The sequence below is a fragment of the Symphalangus syndactylus genome, chromosome 1, assembly GCF_028878055.3.
Source record: "Symphalangus syndactylus isolate Jambi chromosome 1, NHGRI_mSymSyn1-v2.1_pri, whole genome shotgun sequence".
NCBI lineage: Eukaryota > Metazoa > Chordata > Mammalia > Primates > Hylobatidae > Symphalangus > Symphalangus syndactylus.
Window position 1 is genome coordinate 115375177 of NC_072423.2, and position 18577 is coordinate 115393753.

Below are 18577 nucleotides of genomic sequence, written 5' to 3' on the forward strand. Positions count from 1 at the left end.
GTGAGGTCATTGGGCCCACCCTTGGATCTGAGGCCTCTGCCTACAGGACTGGCCTTTCCCTGGCTGCTCCAGGCTCTCCCCTCCCTACCAGCACCGTCACCAACCACCCACCCGCCCTCGGGGGATTTCCCTACTTGCTCGTTGTTGGTCACCCCAGATTCCTTTCTCCAAGCTCATCAGCTTGGATGAGAGCCTTTAACCACCCACGCTCTGAGTGTCAGGCAGGGACCCAGCCCACGAAACAGCTGTTTTCTGCTTGCTCTTCTCACAGGAAGAAAGAGGAGGGAAAACTCTCCTTTTTGTCTACCTCTCTGCCTTTCCTTGACTTACACAGTCCAGCTGGGCCCGCCAGTTAAGAAAGTTTACCTCCTAAATTAGCTGAGTGTGGTGGTCCGTGCCTGTAATCCCAACTACTCGGGTGGCTAAGGCACGAGAATCACTTGAACCCCAGAGGCAGAGGTTGCAGTGAGCTGAGATCGCACCACTGCACTCCAGCCTGGGTGATGAAGTGAGACTCTGTCTCAAAAAAAAAAAAAAAAAAAAAAAAGAAAGTTTACCTCCTGCACTACACTTTGCCTGACGGTAGTACGGGGAGGGGGTGCTCTAAGTGGAATGAGCACAGATTGGGGGTCAAGATACGTCATCACTTACTGTCATGGTCTCAAGTTTCGTTATCTGCAAAAGGAGGTGATAATGCCTTTTTTGGTCTTATCCACAACCTTGAATCTGTCAGCAAGTGAGCAGGAGAGTTCCATTAGGGGAACGTTACCTTCTGTTCTTCTGTTGTAAGGTTGCAAGAGCCTAAGGCTGAGATACAAGAAAGGGAGCTCCCCACACCTGCCCAGACTGAGCAACTGCGTGAGCAGGAACTTCATGGGGGCTGCTTTTTGTTTCTTTGGATTCCACTTCATACAAGGAAAGGAGCACGTTTTCCTAGCTAGGATACATCCTCACAGGCAGCTAGATATCCTGCCTGGGAGAAGAAAAGAAAAATCAAGGGAAACAGGTTCTTAGCTCATATAGAGCTTCACAAAATTGTACATTTTGATGTTTTGCCTCATGAAGTATTACTGAAATACTTCATGGCCAATAAAAATGAGAAAATGCAAAAAGTAGACAGAAGGAAAGAAATAACTTGTAGGAGTCTCAGCCTATGATATGCAAGCAAATTTCCTGCTCTCAATTTTCTTTGTAAGCGTTGAAAAAAATGGTCAGGATTGCATTGTGCATGTATCTTCCTTGATTCATGAGAAAATTTCCAGGCTACGTGTTTTTGAAAAACCATCTGTTGCTGGCTGCCTTGCCTTCCACTGACTGTATGTACCCTGCTTTTCTTAGCCAATGCCCTGAAGGTGTGCATTTAGGCTGCGATGAAATATGCCTGTACTGTTTCCCAGCTAATTGTTTTAGGGTCTTAGAGATCAATTTTCTTAGGCAGACAGCTGGCTCCTATTGTGGTAGCACTTGCCATGGAGCACCACTTTCCCTGGGCACAAACTCTGTTCTCTTATTGCCCCAGTAGAAATAACCCTGATACCCGCCCACGAGTCTACATCTTCCACTTGTTGGACGACCTTTCCCCCCAGCTCTCTAGAACTAACTGCATGCTCTTGGCCTCTCACCCACCACTGCCCCTGTAGAGAGGACACCACCTCTGTGATTTCCCAGGTTTACAGGCTTTCCAGGAGGGAAGCCCTAGCCACACTCTGCTCAAAATGCCAGTGGATTTGGGAGCCATCTCACCTGTGTACATCAAGCAACATGGACAATTAGGTGAGGGGACTGGTAGACATGGCAGGGAGGCAAACGTGGAGGCCAGAAGATGTGGGCTTGGATCCCGGCTCTCCTACTTATTAGCTGTGAAAACTGAGCCAATTATTGAACCTCAGAGCCTGGGTTTCTTCTTTTATGAGAGAATAATTCCTTCCCTCTAGAGTTTTTGTGGGAATTAAATAAGATAGTAAGTGAATCTGCTGAGTCCAGTTTCTGACCTCATCAAGACAGTCAATAAATGGCTGAGATTATTCCCCACCACCCCATTCCCAGGGGTCAGAGTTTTCTGTCCAGTTGTTCCATTACCCATACTGTCTCTTAGTATGTACTGATGAGCTCTTGTTTGCAAAAGCTTTATCCTCTTGGAGCAATTTCTTCAGAGCCATGCTGGTGTTAGCCAGCTGGTCAGTCTAGCAGCTTTGAGGCTTTACTGGTCCATTGTTCTGGTCAGATCACATGCAAATAAAGGGCTCCCTTCCCTCATCTTGTTTAAGACCACTTAGCTTACCCTAGGAAAGAACAAGATAATCAAGCAAAAACACTCACTCCTCCTTCCTTGTACCAAGTATTTTCATGGGCTTATATTTAATCCACATTCACTGCCATGTGCAATGAGACTGAGTACATTCGAGTCAGCTCTGGCACTCTAGACTTCTGGCCCCCGTCTTCCCTTTTGATCCTACTCTTGGTCCTGGACCAAACTTATCCCCGCTAAGCTGAAGATTAGGAAGAGGAAGAACTAGATAGAAATTATGGTTCAAGTGCATCAATGTGTCCAGTGGTTCTCAAACTTTGCTGCCCATTAGAATCACTTGTGGAGTTTTAAAGATTCCTGACACTCAAGCCACACCGTGGACCAATTAAATTGGAATATCTGGGCATGAGGACCAGGCAGAGTATTAATTCTGAGAACCAGTGACTTAATTGCTGTTGCTAGTGTGCCTGTATCAGTGTTGTCTACCATGGACTGTAAGTTCTGGAACAAGAAGAACCACATGTATCCCACTTTATAGCATTCCATATGGAGTCAGACACACAGCCAATGCTTCTGATGATGATGGAATACCTCAATCTGTTTGTCATTAACTCTGAAACTGGAATATGGTGGATATTCCAGGATCACACATATGTCCTGAAGTCATAGATGATAAACATTTTATTAAACTAAAAAAGTCATGTGTTAACTGCTGAACTGCAGGGGGACCACATCTGAGGCTACTTCAGAAAAATGGCATCAGATAACATATATAGATTTCTGGCATTACGAAACGGCTAGATTCTCCCCTACCTTCCCTCATTAAATATTAATCAGTGGCTTAGGTCAGTTCTAGTGGGAATACTTAATTGCTGACTTCACATAAAACCAGGATTAGCCTAATGTGCCAATGACACGAGTCCATTCCTGGCCATCTTCCCAACAGGCAGACTGCAGTGGCTTGGACACCAGAGGCAACACCTAGGGGGCCTCAGTTCCACTCCTTTGTGGTGAGCTTGCTCTTCCTAATAACTGGCTCTGGGGTCACATCAACAATGGTGGCATTGCCATCTGGGGCCCACATGAGCCCTCTGGGGCCTGCTGCATCCCTACTGGACTGCGGTGGGGCTCTGAGGTTGGGGACCAGCAGCCTGAGCCTGGTTCCACTTCACTACATAGCAAATTGTATACCCAAGGGAGTGGTCATGACTTGCTGCTCCTCATTCATGTAAGGAAGTGGTGCCTTGCCTGGGATCCTGTGTGTCAGAACCACAGCAGGCCTGGGAGGCACGTCCAACTGGGGTTGGGGAGGACAGGCCTGCATGACAGAGCTGGGGAGTGGTGGGGACACAGGCAGAGGAACCAGCACTGCCTGCCTTTTGATTCAAAGCAACTTCAGAAGATCCCTGTGTCCATTTCTACATACTGGTTATTTGAACATTTCCTAAATGACTTCCTCATCCAGCCTGAAGGCAAAGAGACCATTCACCACCATCTGGAGGCTCAGTTAGCAGTTCCAAGTGGCTGGCACACTGCACCTGAGTCCTGTAGTTCCTCAGGCTGGCCTCAAATTCCTGAGGAGCGCCTAAGGCAGAGCCATTTCCCACATCCGCAGGCTTCCTGGCTGCTCGAGGGGCACCGTACTCCTTCCTGCTCCCACCAGCAGTGTCTCTGATGGCTTCCCATGGGATCAGATGGCCTCCTCCACCTGCAGTGTGGGTGGGGGGTGAGGGGCAGGCTGTCCAACCCCCTCCTCAGTAGCTCATATTTCTCCTTTGCCCAGCTCACCTTCGCCCCAGCAGCAGGCCACACTACAGAGGCACACTGTTGACTGCAGTCTGCCATGGGACCAAGGTCAACAGTTAAGACATTTGTCTTTTCCCTTCCCCTGGGCCAGCGGACATCGCCCCCTCATCCCAGGCCTGGAAGGAGGTTCCTCAGAGGCCCTCGTGGTAGCTGCAGCCTCCTGGCTGTCAATCTTGCACCAGGAAGTTGATGAGGGCAGTTCTCGGGGAGAGGAAGGACTTCTTGATGTTTCGCCCTTGCAAAAGCCTGACACCCAGCTCGCTTTGAAGAACAAATTCGTGGACCTTGTCCTGGTCCTGGGCAACTTGTTGGGGCACAGGAATTTTGCCACAAGCTTTATTGTTGATCTGAGAAGGAGAAAAGCCAAGACAAACAATGAGGAACATCCTCAGAGTGGCAGGCGGTCCAATACCAAACCTCCTGCCTGTAAAGGGCATGGCTGCATTTGTTTAGGGGAAAGGAATAGAGGTGGAGAAAGGAGGAAGTCAGCACCCTGCTTCCCATAAGGGTAAAATGCAACCAGCTGAATAGGATTAATGCCCAGACCTGCAGAAAGAGACAGACACTGAGACTGCATGTGAGTGCCCGTACGTGGAGTGAGGACCGCCTTGCATTTTCTGAGCACTGCTCCCATACACAGCTGTGGTAGAGATTATGTCAAAAAGCCTCAGCATGAGATGGCTTGGGCCATTTCCAGGCAGAAAGGGATTATTCTGTCATCAGGGCTCAAGTTTAAGTTCAGATCCAGGTTAGAGTGAGCTGTCTCCTCAGATTTTACCTAGGTCTCAAGTAGACCAAACAGTTGAGGGTTGCAATGGGGACACAGTCAAACTTCTCTCCCTGCTGACTGGCTCCAGAAGGGGGCACTCTAGTGTGACGACTTAGAAATTGGACCCACATCTTGTCACATTAATCACTCTTTCTCGCTTAACATGGGTCAGTACAGTTCCAGACACAGGTGGGTATTCACCGAATATTGATTCAATGAGGGAAGGTGACCACGTGGCTCAGTTTCTGAAGTCATGCTTCCAAATCCTCAATCCCATTGCTCCGAAATCTACACACACATTACTTTCATTAACTCTTGTTTTTCACTTGGAAAATATAGTCACAGTCTTAGGAAAAGTTACTAGGAATAATTTCTCAAGTTTCAACCGAAGCACATTATCAAATGTCCCCTCATCACCCACTTCATTTTTTCAGATTTTTGCAGAACTTGGTGGCATTTTTATTGTCTGCATTAGCCTAGGTCACAGGGAGAGGACAAATAAAACACAAAGTCCTGGCACATTATGAAATACTGTTTTGAAAGCATGAGGCTCCATGCTGCAGCGTTTTAAAGCGTTCTGAAGCTGGGGAACTAAGTGTGGGGTGTGAAGGACTATGGCCCCTCTGCCCTGGTGTTTCTGAGCCATTAGAAGCTGCCTTCTTTCAAGGCCACATGCTCGGCTGCACTGAGACCCTGGGAGACCTCCCACCTGTCACCCAAGAGCCATGCCCTTAGTGAAGTCCTGGGTTCCCCAACAGGGAATTCTCAGGACATGCAGTTGTTAGTGAATGATGTCTTTCCTCCCATGGAAGAGCAGCCCAGGGCAACATCTCCTCTGGGCCACCACCCACAGAGAGGGTGCTGGGCGAGGGGGAGCATGGTGCTCTCATGTGGGGAGATTCAGGTTTGGCTCTTAGGCCTGGTCTTACAAGCTGTGGGATCTTGAGCTTAGTTTTTTGTTTTTTGTTTTTTTTCCCTTAAGAACAGAATTCTCCAGATTCTGGAGTGAATAACCTGTGTAAAGGGACCAGCTCACTAAGCCGCACTCCCTCTGCCTTTGTCAAGAGTGCTGGATAGGAGGAGCTGGCTGTGGGATGTCCTCTTTGATGCATGGCCTCAGCACAACAATGACCCGTTTCTAAACCCTTCGAGCTTCCTGTGCTTTGCTGGAGCCGGGCAGGCTGGTCCTAAGTCATCACTGGTGACAGCCTGTCCAAGGGACCTGAGTCATTCTTGTCCACAGCTGGGGCTTTGGGGGCAGGGCATGTGATCTCTGGATGTGGCCATGGTGCTCTGAGTCTTTCCCATGCTGTCTCGGGCACCCTCACACGGCTCTGGCTCCCCGGGCCTCCCCTGAGTTGCCTTACCAAGGCAGTCCCTTCAGGGTGAGTAGGTGCCAATCATGCTCCTCCCATCTTTGGCATAAAGTGCCAATGAGATGGGCAGAGAAGTCAGGTTGGGACTCAACACTGAGCCTGGGCTTCAAGGACCCAAAGAGGAGGAAGCACATTGACATCACTTCAAAAAGAGGCTGCTATGCTGTGGGGCACTTGCACCTCCATCTTTGGAGAGGGCCTAAGCATGACTCTCCCGGACTTTTCTGACATCTGCTGGACAGGGCCCAGGCCACAGGTGTTCCTCCCACTCGAATCCATCACCTGTCCCCATCATGAGGGTAGCCTTGCAATGGCTAGTAACAATACAAGCTTCCATTTGCTGAGCTCTCACTCTGTGCCAAGCATTGAACTATGCAATTCACTTGCATGAACCTGTGAGTCGATCCATGAATATCCCATCCCATTTTACAGATAGGGAAGCTGAGGCACATGAAGTGAAGTCACCTGTCCACCTAGGCTCCACCCCAGGCAGTGGTAGAGACGGGATGACCTGACACAGGCCCTCTCTCTCCTGCTCACACACCCTGGTAGCCCCCTGCCCTCTGAGGGGTGGAGTCTGGCCTCTGAGGAGGGGACACTCCCTACCTTTAGCTTTGTCTCCAGCACTGCCCTGTGCCCTCTGCTCCAGCCCCTCCCTGGCTCAGCCCGGGTCTCTGTGGGCCTGCCCCCTATGTTTGTTCCCAGTATTGTGGCTCCCTTCTCTCCACTGGGGAGAAGCTGCTCCTCTTTCAAAGCCAAAGCTGCCTCTCCTTTTCCTCATGATGTATTTTCTGATTCTCCAACTGCCAGAAGTGGCAACGCTGATGCTAGCAGCAGTCACCATTCAGAGTAGATTCTGGACTAGCCGTGTGACCTTCGGTGAGTTATTCAGCCCCATCCTGCCACCATTTCCTTGCCTGTAAGATAGGGTTAGTCACACATCTGCCTGTCTGTGAAATGGGGATAACAACAAGCCTGCCTCACAGGGCCACTGTGCTTAGTAAATAAGCTCACACCTGGGAAGTTCCAGGGCACAGTGTGGCCCTGGGTCGGCGCTCACTCTGTATTAAGAGGATTTTGTCATTAGTGCATCCAGAAGCAGGCTAAGCACTTCCTGGCATTATCCTACCTAATTCTCTCAATAGCCGGATAAGGCAGGCACTGTGCGTGCCTCCATTTTATAACTCAGGAAACTGAGGCTTAGAGGTGTTAAATATGTTGTAAAACTGAGACTTACACCCAGGATGGCCCGACTTCCAAGCCCTTACATGAACTGTGTGTGACAGCTCATGTGCCCCCAGACCTTTGTTCCAAGGTGATAAGGCAGTAGCTCTCGTCTCTGTATCCCCAGTGTGGGCAGAGCCCAGCATGTCATAGGCACAAAGAACATGGGCACAATTGAACTGAATGACATTGAACTGCACTTGCAGCCTGTTTCTGGCCAGGGCACAAAGTGAGATCACACGGAGTGAGAACCCAGGCCTTCACGGAAGTCCTTGCTGCTAACATGTTGCCGACCCAGCCTGGGTTCTCAAGTTGGGTGCACCTGCAGGGAGTCTTACACATGCTTTTAATTTTAGGTTTGCATTTCAATGATTATCTAAAATTATTTTTACCAACGATCAAAACTCAATTTCTTTTCTGCAGTGGTAATTTAAGATAGAAAGATATTTTCATAGACTGAAGCCCTCTCTTTTTCTCAAGTTAGCATTTCTCAACCAGGCTGAGGACAAGTTCTCAGGGATGCATGAGATATTTATTTCTCATAAACATTACTCAAATTAAAGAAATTTCTGGGCTGGGGCTGGGTGCAGTGGCTCCCACCTGTAATCCCAGCACTTTGGGAGGCTGAGGTGAGCAGATCACTTGAGGTCAGGAGTTTGAAACCAGCCTGGCCAACATGGTGAAACTCCATCTCTACTAAAAATACAAAAATTAGTTGGGCATGGTAGCACATGCCTGTAATCTCAGCTACTTGGGAGGCTGAGGCAGGAGAACTGCTTGAAGCGGAGGTTGTAGTGAGCCAAGATCGTGCCATTGCACTCCAGCCTGGGCGACAGAGCGAGAGAGACTCTGTCTCAAAAAAAAAAAAAAAAAATTCTGGATTGAGTGTGGTGGCTCATGTCTGTAATCCCAGCAATTTGGGAGGCTGAGGCAAGAAGACTGCTTGAGCCCAGGAGCTTGAGACCAGCCCAGGCAACAGAGTGAGACCTTGTCTCTATTAAATAATAATAATAATAATAAGGAAAGAAATTTCCTCCATGCCACAAGGATGGTTTTAATAATAATAATAATAAAGAAAGAAAAGAAATTTCCTCCATGCCACAAGGATGGTTTTGAAGATTTTTGGAAGAAGCCTACCAGGGCACCCTCACATCCTCTTCCCTTGGGGTGGGGTGGCAGAGAACACAGTGCCAGGGGAGTTGGTATAGAGACAAAGGGGCTATGAAGGAGCCTGGTCTCCTGGGCAAAATATTGTCTTTCCAAACCCCCACCTTCCTGCTGGGCCTTGGGTCTGCACAGGTGCAGAGGGGCCAGGGCCTGGCTGGCCAACCTCTGTGTGGCTATGCCCTCCCTCAGCCCCTAGGTGGGTTTGTTCAGGGCACTTTTCACAATTTGCAGCCATTTTATTTATCTTACTCTTTCCTTTTTATTCTTCCCTATCTCTCCCACTACGCTTTAAGCTCCAAGAGGGCAGGGAACCTGTCTGTCCTATCTTGATTTTGTATCCCCAGAGCACTATGCCTGATGTAGAGTCAGACTTGATAAGCATTTGTGAATAAACCTGGGCAAGGTGGACCAACTTCACTGAGCCTGAGTCCTCAATTGAAAAAATGAGAATGGCAACGCCCACGTTATAGGGTGATAAGAGTGAAATGATAATTTTGAATGTGAATTACCTGGCTCCATGTGTGGTTCCGGGGAGACATGTGGTTCAAAGTCCACTCCCTGTCCTCTTTTTTCTTCAGACACACCAGCATATTTAAGATATTCACCATAAATGTGTCTCATTTAACAAGTTAAACAAATGTAGAAAAATCATATATAGGATAAACTATAAGGGGGTTGCTTGCTCTTAGAAAAGCTTTAAACAATAAACTCCTCTTATGTATTTAAAATCACCTAATTTTCAAATAAAAACTATGGAGCCTTTCTGAAATATGTTTTACAAGTATTACTCCATAGCCACCCACCTCACTGTCAGCCTTCCCCAGCCCCCAAAAGTCCCCAGGAGCACCCGAGTGAAACTGAGAGTGACTGAAACAGGGTCCGCAGTTGGAAATGAAGACAATGAGAACCTGTAGGGTGGGCCAGGTTTATTACTCCCCTTTCTAAGTCCTTGAGGGCCATGAGAGTTTTATGCTCACATGCTTCTGGTGTGTGGTGACCTAACAAAACTCAGGGTACTGGCAAAGGAAAGACAGGCCTTTGTGCCTTCTGGTCGCAAGGTGTGGCTGAGGGCTGAGCTGAGTGAGCTAGAAAGGCCAGATAATAGACCTCTCAAAACCGCCACAGTATTTAGGGGCCGCCAGCAGGGCAGGGACTGCCAGGTTCTGGGGTTGAGGGGAGATACTTACCAGAACTGCCATCTGGACAACCTCAGGCTGCTGCAGGAACTCCGGGTCCACGGCAGGCCATGCCTGGAGCAGCACACCGGCGTCCCAGGTGTAGTGAGCACAGAGCTTCCTCGGCACCAGCGCCAGGCCTGCAATGCCGAGGCACAGAAGGGTGGGGTCACTCTAAGAACAGAGAGGCTTATGAGAGCAGGACCAAAGCTTCCGTCCCAACACAGCCTGACTTGGAGCTGTGTGAGGAGCCGGTGGGAGGCCACACCATGGCTTTTCACAGCCTGCCGGGTGCTCAACACTTTGGCCTAGTTTATAATCCCAGGTTGTTGGGTAGCTTTTGTTTTTCACAAATGGCACGCAGAGCTGTAAAGATGGATGGATATGCCATTCTAAATGTGCATTTGGAAAAACAAGGCTGCTGATTTGAATGGGTCATCTCTCTGAAGTTCTGCTGGTGAAGGAATGCCTTTGTGCTACCCTGAGAGCTGATTCCAAAGTACTGAGCAGCATTCGCTACCTATCTTGCCTATGCATTCTGTGGTCTGAGAAGGCCTCCCAACCTGTTCTTTTACTCACAATTACTGGAGCCAGGATGCAGTGAATGGCAGGACACTCCCCACCATGTGCAGAGGGATCCTAACCTTCCCACAAACTTCCTCTTGGGAGTGGAGCCCTCTGTTTACTGGAATGGAAGGAGCTTTCCTTGGCTCAGGGTGGGCCAAACATGAGGAAACACTGAGGAATGAAACCCTCTCAAGCCCCGTTTCCCAGAGTGCTTTGTGCCGCAGCCCCCAAGAAGAGGTGGCACTAAGGGTAGCAGAGGGCCAGCTGTTCAAGTGCAGCTGCAGTAGCCAGTGCTCCCAGACTTTAACTAGGGCTTGTCCTAGCAGGGAAAGCTTTGACTTGAAAGCCTCTGCTGTAATCTCAGCACTTTGGGAGGCCGAGATGGGAGGATCACTTGAGGCCAGGAGTTTAAGACAAGGCTGGGGAACACAGCGAGACCCCATCTCTTAAAAAAAAAAAATTAGCTGGGCATGGTGGCTGAAGCCTATAATCCCAGGTACTTGGGAGGCTGAGGCAAGAGGACTGCTTGAGCCCAGGAGTTTGAGGCTGTAGTGAGCTATGATTTCCTCACTGCAGTCCAATCTGGGTGACAGAGCAAGACCCTGTCTCATAGATACACAGATAGATAGATAGATAGATAGATAGATAGATAGATAGATAGATAGATAGACAGACAGACAGATAGACAGACAGACAGACAGACAGACAGACAGACAGTTAGATACGTGCAAGCCTCTGTTGATTTCATGAGTATAAGAGATGCCCCCAAAGGTACAGGGAATACACACCACAGAAAAATAGACCCCTGAGCAGAAGGGGGCAAGTGAATATGGCCAGCATGCCCATTCTGGAGCAGTGCCCTGGCAGCTGCAGTCCTCACCTGGGAATAGCTTTTCCACTGGTGGTGGAGGTGGAACTGGCCCTTCGACACCTCTCCCTTGTTATTAGCCCTGAGACTAGGACAATGCATTAGAGGGATAGGTCTATGGCTCAGGGTATGGGCTGAAGCTGAGTTTGTGACAGAGAGAGTCAATTCCACCAAAACCAGCCCCAATAACACTGGCTTGTGAATGACAACTTTTTGTTTTATCCTCCTTGATGACAAATGTAGTGTACACGCTCCTTGCAGAAAATTTGGAAAGGCCCAAAATATAAAAATAAAAGTCATGTTCACCCAGATAGCATTTTTAACTTTTTTTTTGAGATGGAGTTTCGCCCGTTGCCCAGGCTGGAGTGCAGTGGTGCGATCTCGGCTCACTGCAACCTCTGCCTCCCAGGTTCAAGCGATTCTCCTGCTTCAGCCTCCCGAGTAGCTGGGGTTACAGGCGCCTGCCACCAAGCCCGGCTAATTTTTTGTATTTTTAATAGAGATGGGGTTTCATCATGTTGGCCAGGCTTGTCTCGAACTCCTGATCTCAGGTAATCCACCCGAAGCACTGGGATTACAGGCGTGAGCCACCGCACCCAGCCCCAGATAGCATTTTAAACTTATTTTAAAATATAGTAATTTAATGTATTTAATAACTATTTGTATATATAAAGCAACTCTACAAAACACCACCACCACCACAAGATCATGCTGTAAATACAATTTTGTATGTCCTTTTTTCCGATGTTTTAAAATGATATTTAATTTCATGGCAAAGAATGACACACAATTATATATATATAATAGGACCCTAGTTTAATAAAAATTTTATATGAACAGATTGGAAGGAATTAGTAGTAACATCAGTTGGAATAAAATAGTAATAACATTGGTAGTAAATAAATCAAAGTAGTATCTCTGGGGAGTAGAAGTATGGGTAATTTTTCTTTGTTTCTTTTTTTGAGACAGAGTCTCACTCTGTCATCCAGGCTGGAGTGCAGTGGTAAGATCTTAGCTCACTGCAACCTCTGCCTCCCAGGTTCAAGTGATTCTTGTGCCTCAGCCTCCCGAGTAGCTGAGACTACAGGTGTGTGCCACCACGCCTAGCTAATTTTTGTATTTTTAGTAGAGACAGGGTTTCACCATCTTGGCCAGGCTGGTCTCAAACTCCCGGCCTCAGGCGATCCGCCTGCCTCAGCCTCCCAAAGTGCTGGGATTACAGGCATAAGCCACTATGCCCAGCCTTCTCTTTCTTTTTTAAAGACTATGTTATAGATTTTCTACAAGGGATATTTTATTACTTTTTTAATTTGAAAAAATATTTAACATTTTTTCGTCCTGTGAGATAAGTTTAAGATTTTTCTTTTAGTTTCTTTTCATGATTATATTTTCTTCTCCATTTAACTTTCAAATCTATTAGTAATTTATTTTGTGTTTATGGTGAAAAAACATTATTTAAAAAAAAAATAACACGGCCAACTTTCCAAACCCAATTTGTTGAATATATCTTCCCTTCCCTATTAGTTTGTGATTTTTCTTTCAAGATGTATTATACCAGGGACTGTTTCAAAAACTGTTCACTTCTGAGCTACTCAAAGTGCCTGTTTTCCATAAGGTAAAGAACTTGGGCCAGAATGTAAATCAACACATCGCCTCCTTCATTTAGAGGGAAAAAAAATGGTAGCCTAACTCAATGGTGTCCTCAGCGACACAGCTGACTTATGAGCTAGTAAAAGCTCCTTATCTTGTTGTGGACTGGAACTGAGAGTTCCACCAACCACTCTGACTTGCACTGTCCATCAGTCCATTCTGTTCTGTTGACCTGTCTTGGTTCTTGTGCCAGTGCCACAGCTTTATTTGTTGTAGCTTTCCTTGTTTTACTACCTGGCACTCTTGCTGTAACCCTGTGTTGCCAGTCAGCCTGAGGGAAGTGAAGACTCCTTAGGAGCTGAGGCTCATGTGGTATGAAAGACAGATTCCTGCTGCCCAGATGGCTCCTGTGGCCTGGGGCTTTTGCGCTTACTAATGAACCTATTCTGTGTCTAACAGATGTGCCTTTTGGCAGAAGGAGAAAGAAGATTCCTGCTTGTTCCTCAGATGGAATCCTATTAAAACTCACATCTGAATACGAGATGGAGGTCAGAGAAGAGAGATCATCACTTCTTTTAGTGAGCTGGCCCTGTGTGGCTTGTCCTGTGACCCAGCTGCAGCGGGAAGATTTCCAAAACCTCCGTATGGCAGTTGTACAGGATGCCTGGGAGATGAAAGGACCTTGGACACAAATGTTCTGGGCAGAAGCTGTTACAAACTCCACTTTTAAAAAAATGAGGAAGCCCAGCCTTCCTGGAGCAGTCAGGATGCTTATTTATAGTAGCCTGGGCCCCTGCCAACATTTCCATATAGATGGGAGTGGGGCCATCCTGTTCAGCAGTGAGGAACAGAAACTCAGGACCCTGGTTTTTATGCAGTGTTTTTGCCTCTTTGCTCATTTTAAGGAAGTAAAAATACCTAACACTTGCGTGGAAAATACAATAATTCCTTTACGTGGTAATGCCAAGGGGAGAGGTCAGGTGGAGAGCTGGCCTTCAGGACACACATGGGGAAAGTCTAAACACAGGCTGGGAAGTGCCAAGGCCCTGGCATACAAGCCTACCTGACAAGGTCAGCAATGGCCCATAGCCCACCCCCTTCCTTCCTCTCCTCTGGGAGAGCTGCTGTTGCAGACTTTCCCGCAGAATAACCGAAACAAGCCTCCTCTCCCCACTGAGAGATGGTGAAGTCGCCATGTTACCCAGAGTGGTCATGGCTTCTGTGGATGGCAGTCCTCCCCTAGTGGCCATCTTCAGGCCGGCCTCCACCTCATCTCCCCACCCCTGCACTCATAGACACACCAGCAGGGAAGACTCGGGGACTCTGCGGCGTCTGATCCCCGCTGTGCCTCATCTAGCCTTGGCAATTCCAAGGAAGTGAATAGGAAGTGAGGCCACTTTGCTTTATCCTTTACCCAGAGAAATAATTTCATTGACAGTATTTTGAAACAGTGACATCTACACAGCACACATATTCATGTATAAAAAACTATTAGAGCATCAGTGGGTATCTTATTCTCCCCTGTAATTATCACACACACTTCTACATGATTTTTACATTTATAATTTTGTTGAAGTTAATGAGTACAGCATATAGACAGCAGAACACAATAGCTACATTTCACAACCACTTTTTATAAAAAGCTACGAAGAAAGTCATCACAAATTATTTTATGAAGAAAAATAGATTTGTGGACTGAGACCTCAAGAGGGAGAATTCCTTCAGAATCCCTAAGGGAGATAAAGGCTCTCCTCGCTGTGCTCTCAAAATTAAGGTGCTGATGGATTACTTGGAGATCACGAATCACACACCAGAGGCAAATATCAAGAAGGAAAAGTCACCATAGAACTATAAAAATGGCCAGAGAAACAGAAATGTTAAGGAGATCTTACTTATTTTAAATAACTTGTATTTTGGACAAGGGACTAATCTCAAAGAGGCACACAAACACAAAGACACACACACACACACACACACACACACACACACACACACACACACACAGAGCAAAAGAAGGACCATCACCCAAATGCCCATCACTACATTCACTGGTTAGGACACCCTATCTCTGTTAAAAAAGAATGGAATAGTGTTGATACAGAACTACTCTAAAGAACAGTAAGAGCAAAAATGTTTGTATAGGATGTTAACATCTGTATAAAGGTAGACATGTCACATCCATCCATCACATTCTTCTGTCAGATTAAACATAGCATGGGTGACAAGGGTTCTCTGGGAAGCAACTGAGTGACAGCTTAGGACACACTCTCTTGTAACGCTGAATGCTTTACAAAACATGTATAGACATGTTTTCAATTTAAAAATTAGGTTTTGCTTTGCTTTAAGAAGCAGATTTTCTGCAGATGGTTGCAGGCACTTTTCTTCAGAAGCTGGGCACATACAGAAGTGAGTTCACTCCCCAGGAGCAGTGCCCTGGGGACAGGCCAGCCAGGGCTCCGAGTGCTCCTGCAGGCATGCTCCACGTGCTCTGCCACACACAGCAGGAGGAATGCCTGCCTCAGACAGTAGTAAGATGAATGGTTGGGTCTGGTTAGGTGTGTGTGTATGTGTAGGTGTTAAAACCTTCTTCAGACCAGGTGTGGTGGCTCACACCTATAATCCCAGCACTTTGAGAGGCTGAGGTGGAGGGATCGCTTAAGCCCAGGAGTTCAAGACTAGCCTAGGCCCTTGTCTCTACAAAAAAATAAAAAATTAGCCAGATGTGGTGGCGCATGCCTATGTCCCAGCTCCTCAGGAGGCTGAGGCGGGAGGATCACCTGAGCCTGAGAGGTTGAGGTTGCAGTGAGCTGTGATCATGCCACTGCACTCAGCCTGGGCAACAGAGTGAGACCCTGTCTCAAAAAATAAATAAATAAAAATAAAAAATAAAACTTTCAATTGGAAATAAATTCCTTCCTCCCTTCCTTCCTCTCATAGTCTATATTATTTTCCAGAATTAGAATCTCAACACTCAAGACTTATGAGTTTAGAAAGGCAATTTAAAAAATCCTTTATTCTGCAATAATTATAGATTCACAGGAAGTTACAAAGAAATGTTCAGGAGGTCCTGTGTGAGGTCCTGCGTACCCTTCACCCAGCCTCCTCCAATGGTCACAGCTGGCATGATTATATCACAATATCAAAACCAGGAAGTTGACATGAATGCAACCCACAGAGCTTATTTAGATTCCACCAGTTTAATAACTAATGTGTGTGTGTGTAGGGGTGTGTGTGTGTGTGTGTGTGTAGCTTAGCATAACCATGTGTAGCTTCATGTAACCACCATCAGTTAACACTGCCAAGAACCAGAAGAGTTCCATCATCACAAGGCTCCCTAGTGCCACTCTTTTATGGCTACCACCTCCAACTCCTAACCCATGGCAACCATGAATATGTTCTCCATCTCTATAATTGTGTTATCTCGGGACTGTTATATAAATGGAATAATATGGTAGATTGCTTTAGTGATTAGCTCTTTCAATCAGCATATTCCCCTAAGATCCATCCAAGCTGTTGCCTGTTGGGTCATTTTTGAGGATGGTGCAATTACGTCTCCAACATGAGCACCACCAAGGAGCTCGCTGTTTGGTGATTTTCTTCCTTTCTTTTCTTTTCTTTTTTTTTTTTAATCGAGACAGATTCTCACTCTGTTGCCCAGGCAGGAGTGCAGTGGCACAATCTCAGCTCACTGCAACCTCCACCTCCCAGGTTCAAGCAATTCTTCTGCCCCAGCCCATCCTAAGTAGCTGGGATTATAGGCATGTGGCACCACGCCCGGCTAATTTTTTGTATTTTTTTAGTAGAGACAGAGTTTTACCATGTTGGCCAGGCTGGTCTCCTGAGCTCAGGTGATCTGTCCGCCTCGGCCTCCCGAAGTGCTGGGATTACAGGAGTGAGCCAGTGTGCCTGTTTGATGATTTTCTGCGCTTTCACTATTCACCAACAAAGGAACCCTTGAGTCTTTTGCCTAGAAACAGTATCAGTGGCTCCAAATACTCAAAATTTCCCTAGGCAAGCAGCTACCACCCTCATCTAGATAGGACAATATTATGATAAACAAAAGAAACTTTGTGAATTCAGATGTGGTGTCTTTAGCTTCTCAGATCCAAAGCTTCAGGAAGGAAAAAAAGATTTCCTCATCCTGTTTGCAAACTGCCAAGACGCTGGGTCTGTTTCTTATGAAAGGTCTCCGTTTACTCTTTAAGCAAGTGATAGAGGACTGTTAGGCTCTAAGTTCTTTGGGCATCTCTAAAATGTTTGCTTTTTATCCAGGGCAATAATGGTCATTATGCCAAGAGGACTTCACATCTCCCTTAAGACACAGATCTCAATTCTGTTGCTCTTTGGGGAGAACTTCTCCTTTGAAAATCAGCCTCTCAGGGGAACTCTGGGAATGGTCATTTCTGAACATGCCACCTTGGTGGACCATATTCTCTTTAGTCATTCTGGAGTTAACTTTCTAAGATGCAGGAATAAAACTGAAGGTATATGAAAGGTAAGTGTTTTAGAAAAAATGAAATATGCATAAAAGCTGTCCCAGATCCTTGGGACAGGAATGACTTGACAGTCTGAGAAGACAATATTGAGGCCCTATCACAATATAGTGCTTCTGTCTGCAAAGGACTTTCAACATCGTGTTACATTAACCCTCCTCACCTGCTGGGAGAGGCAGGAGGCACCATTTCCCCATTCTCTCCTGGGGGTACCTAATACCCATGAGTAATGACCCAGGGGGACATTCCTGGTACACAGGACTCCTCACTTGCCTTGGCTATGTCCCCAGCTGCTCATTCAGAAAAAAACGATACACATCTCATGGGGGAGAGCAGGAGACATAGGTTTCCCACTGCTTCTTTGAACTGAAAAAAAAAATGAGTTGCTATAGATCTGTGAAACTTCAGGGAGGACTGCAACTGAAATGAACACAATGTCCACTGCTCCAGCTGCTCTTTCCTGCTTTCCTACAAATGCCTAGAACACTGCCTGACACACAGTACACGCTCAATAAATGTTTATGGAATGACTGAATGAAACACTGTAGCAAAACTCAGGTTCAATCTAGATCCACTCTTTATTATAAAACTGACCACAAAAGCCCCAGTGGGGTGATGTGTAGAAAAATCATGGTGCAAAGTGTGAAATGGGCTAGTTTCTACCACACTTCTTTAGAACACGTCCTGTTGGAGATCTGGTCACAGAAATGAAGGACAGACTGACAGAGGCAAACCACAGTGTACACTGTACCATAAGACCTGCCAGGGAGAGGAAGGACCCTAGAGAGAGTAGATCCTCTGACCCCTGTATTCTAGATGCAGAGACCAGAGGGGAGGGAGTTTCTGAAAATCCCATTTACATCAGTCCTTCCTGGGGAGAAACAAAATGAAGGAGGTAGACAGATAACGTGGGCCAAAGAAGGAAAATGAACGGGAGAAATGTATATTATATGATGAGAGTGGGTGAGTTTATCACAAATTGGATCAGTATTGTTTTATAGAAAAGAGTACGACAGAATTAACAGCAGGCCACTTAAAAGACTTAATGTGGGGCCGGCGCGGTGGCTCACGCCTGTAATCCCAGCAATTTGGAAGGCCGAGGCGGGCGGATCACGAGGTCAGAAGATTGAGACCATCCTGACCAATATGATTAAACCCTGTCTCTACCAAAAATACAAAAAATTACCTGGGTTTGGTGGCGGGGGCCTGTAGTCCCAGCTACTCAGGAGGCTGAGGCAGGCGAATGGTGTGAACCCAGGAGGTGGAGCTTGCAGTGAGCCGAGATCACACCACT

General features: G+C 46.8%; 1 protein-coding gene across 8 annotated transcripts in view; it reads right to left on the reverse strand.

Annotated features, from left to right (window-relative positions):
• Positions 1–2911: 2911 nt before the first annotated feature.
• LARS2 (leucyl-tRNA synthetase 2, mitochondrial) overlaps positions 2912–18577 on the reverse strand; it is a 167995-nt gene continuing 152329 nt past the window's right edge. For all 8 annotated transcript variants that reach the window (XM_055280185.2, XM_063610888.1, XM_063610909.1 and 5 more), the window contains 2 exons: positions 9778–9905; positions 2912–4401 (listed from right to left, as the gene is read on the reverse strand). In XM_055280185.2, coding sequence (XP_055136160.2) covers positions 4222–4401; positions 9778–9905 — 308 coding nt within the window. In that variant the 3' untranslated portion in view covers positions 2912–4221. The remainder of the gene's footprint in view (positions 4402–9777; positions 9906–18577) is intronic.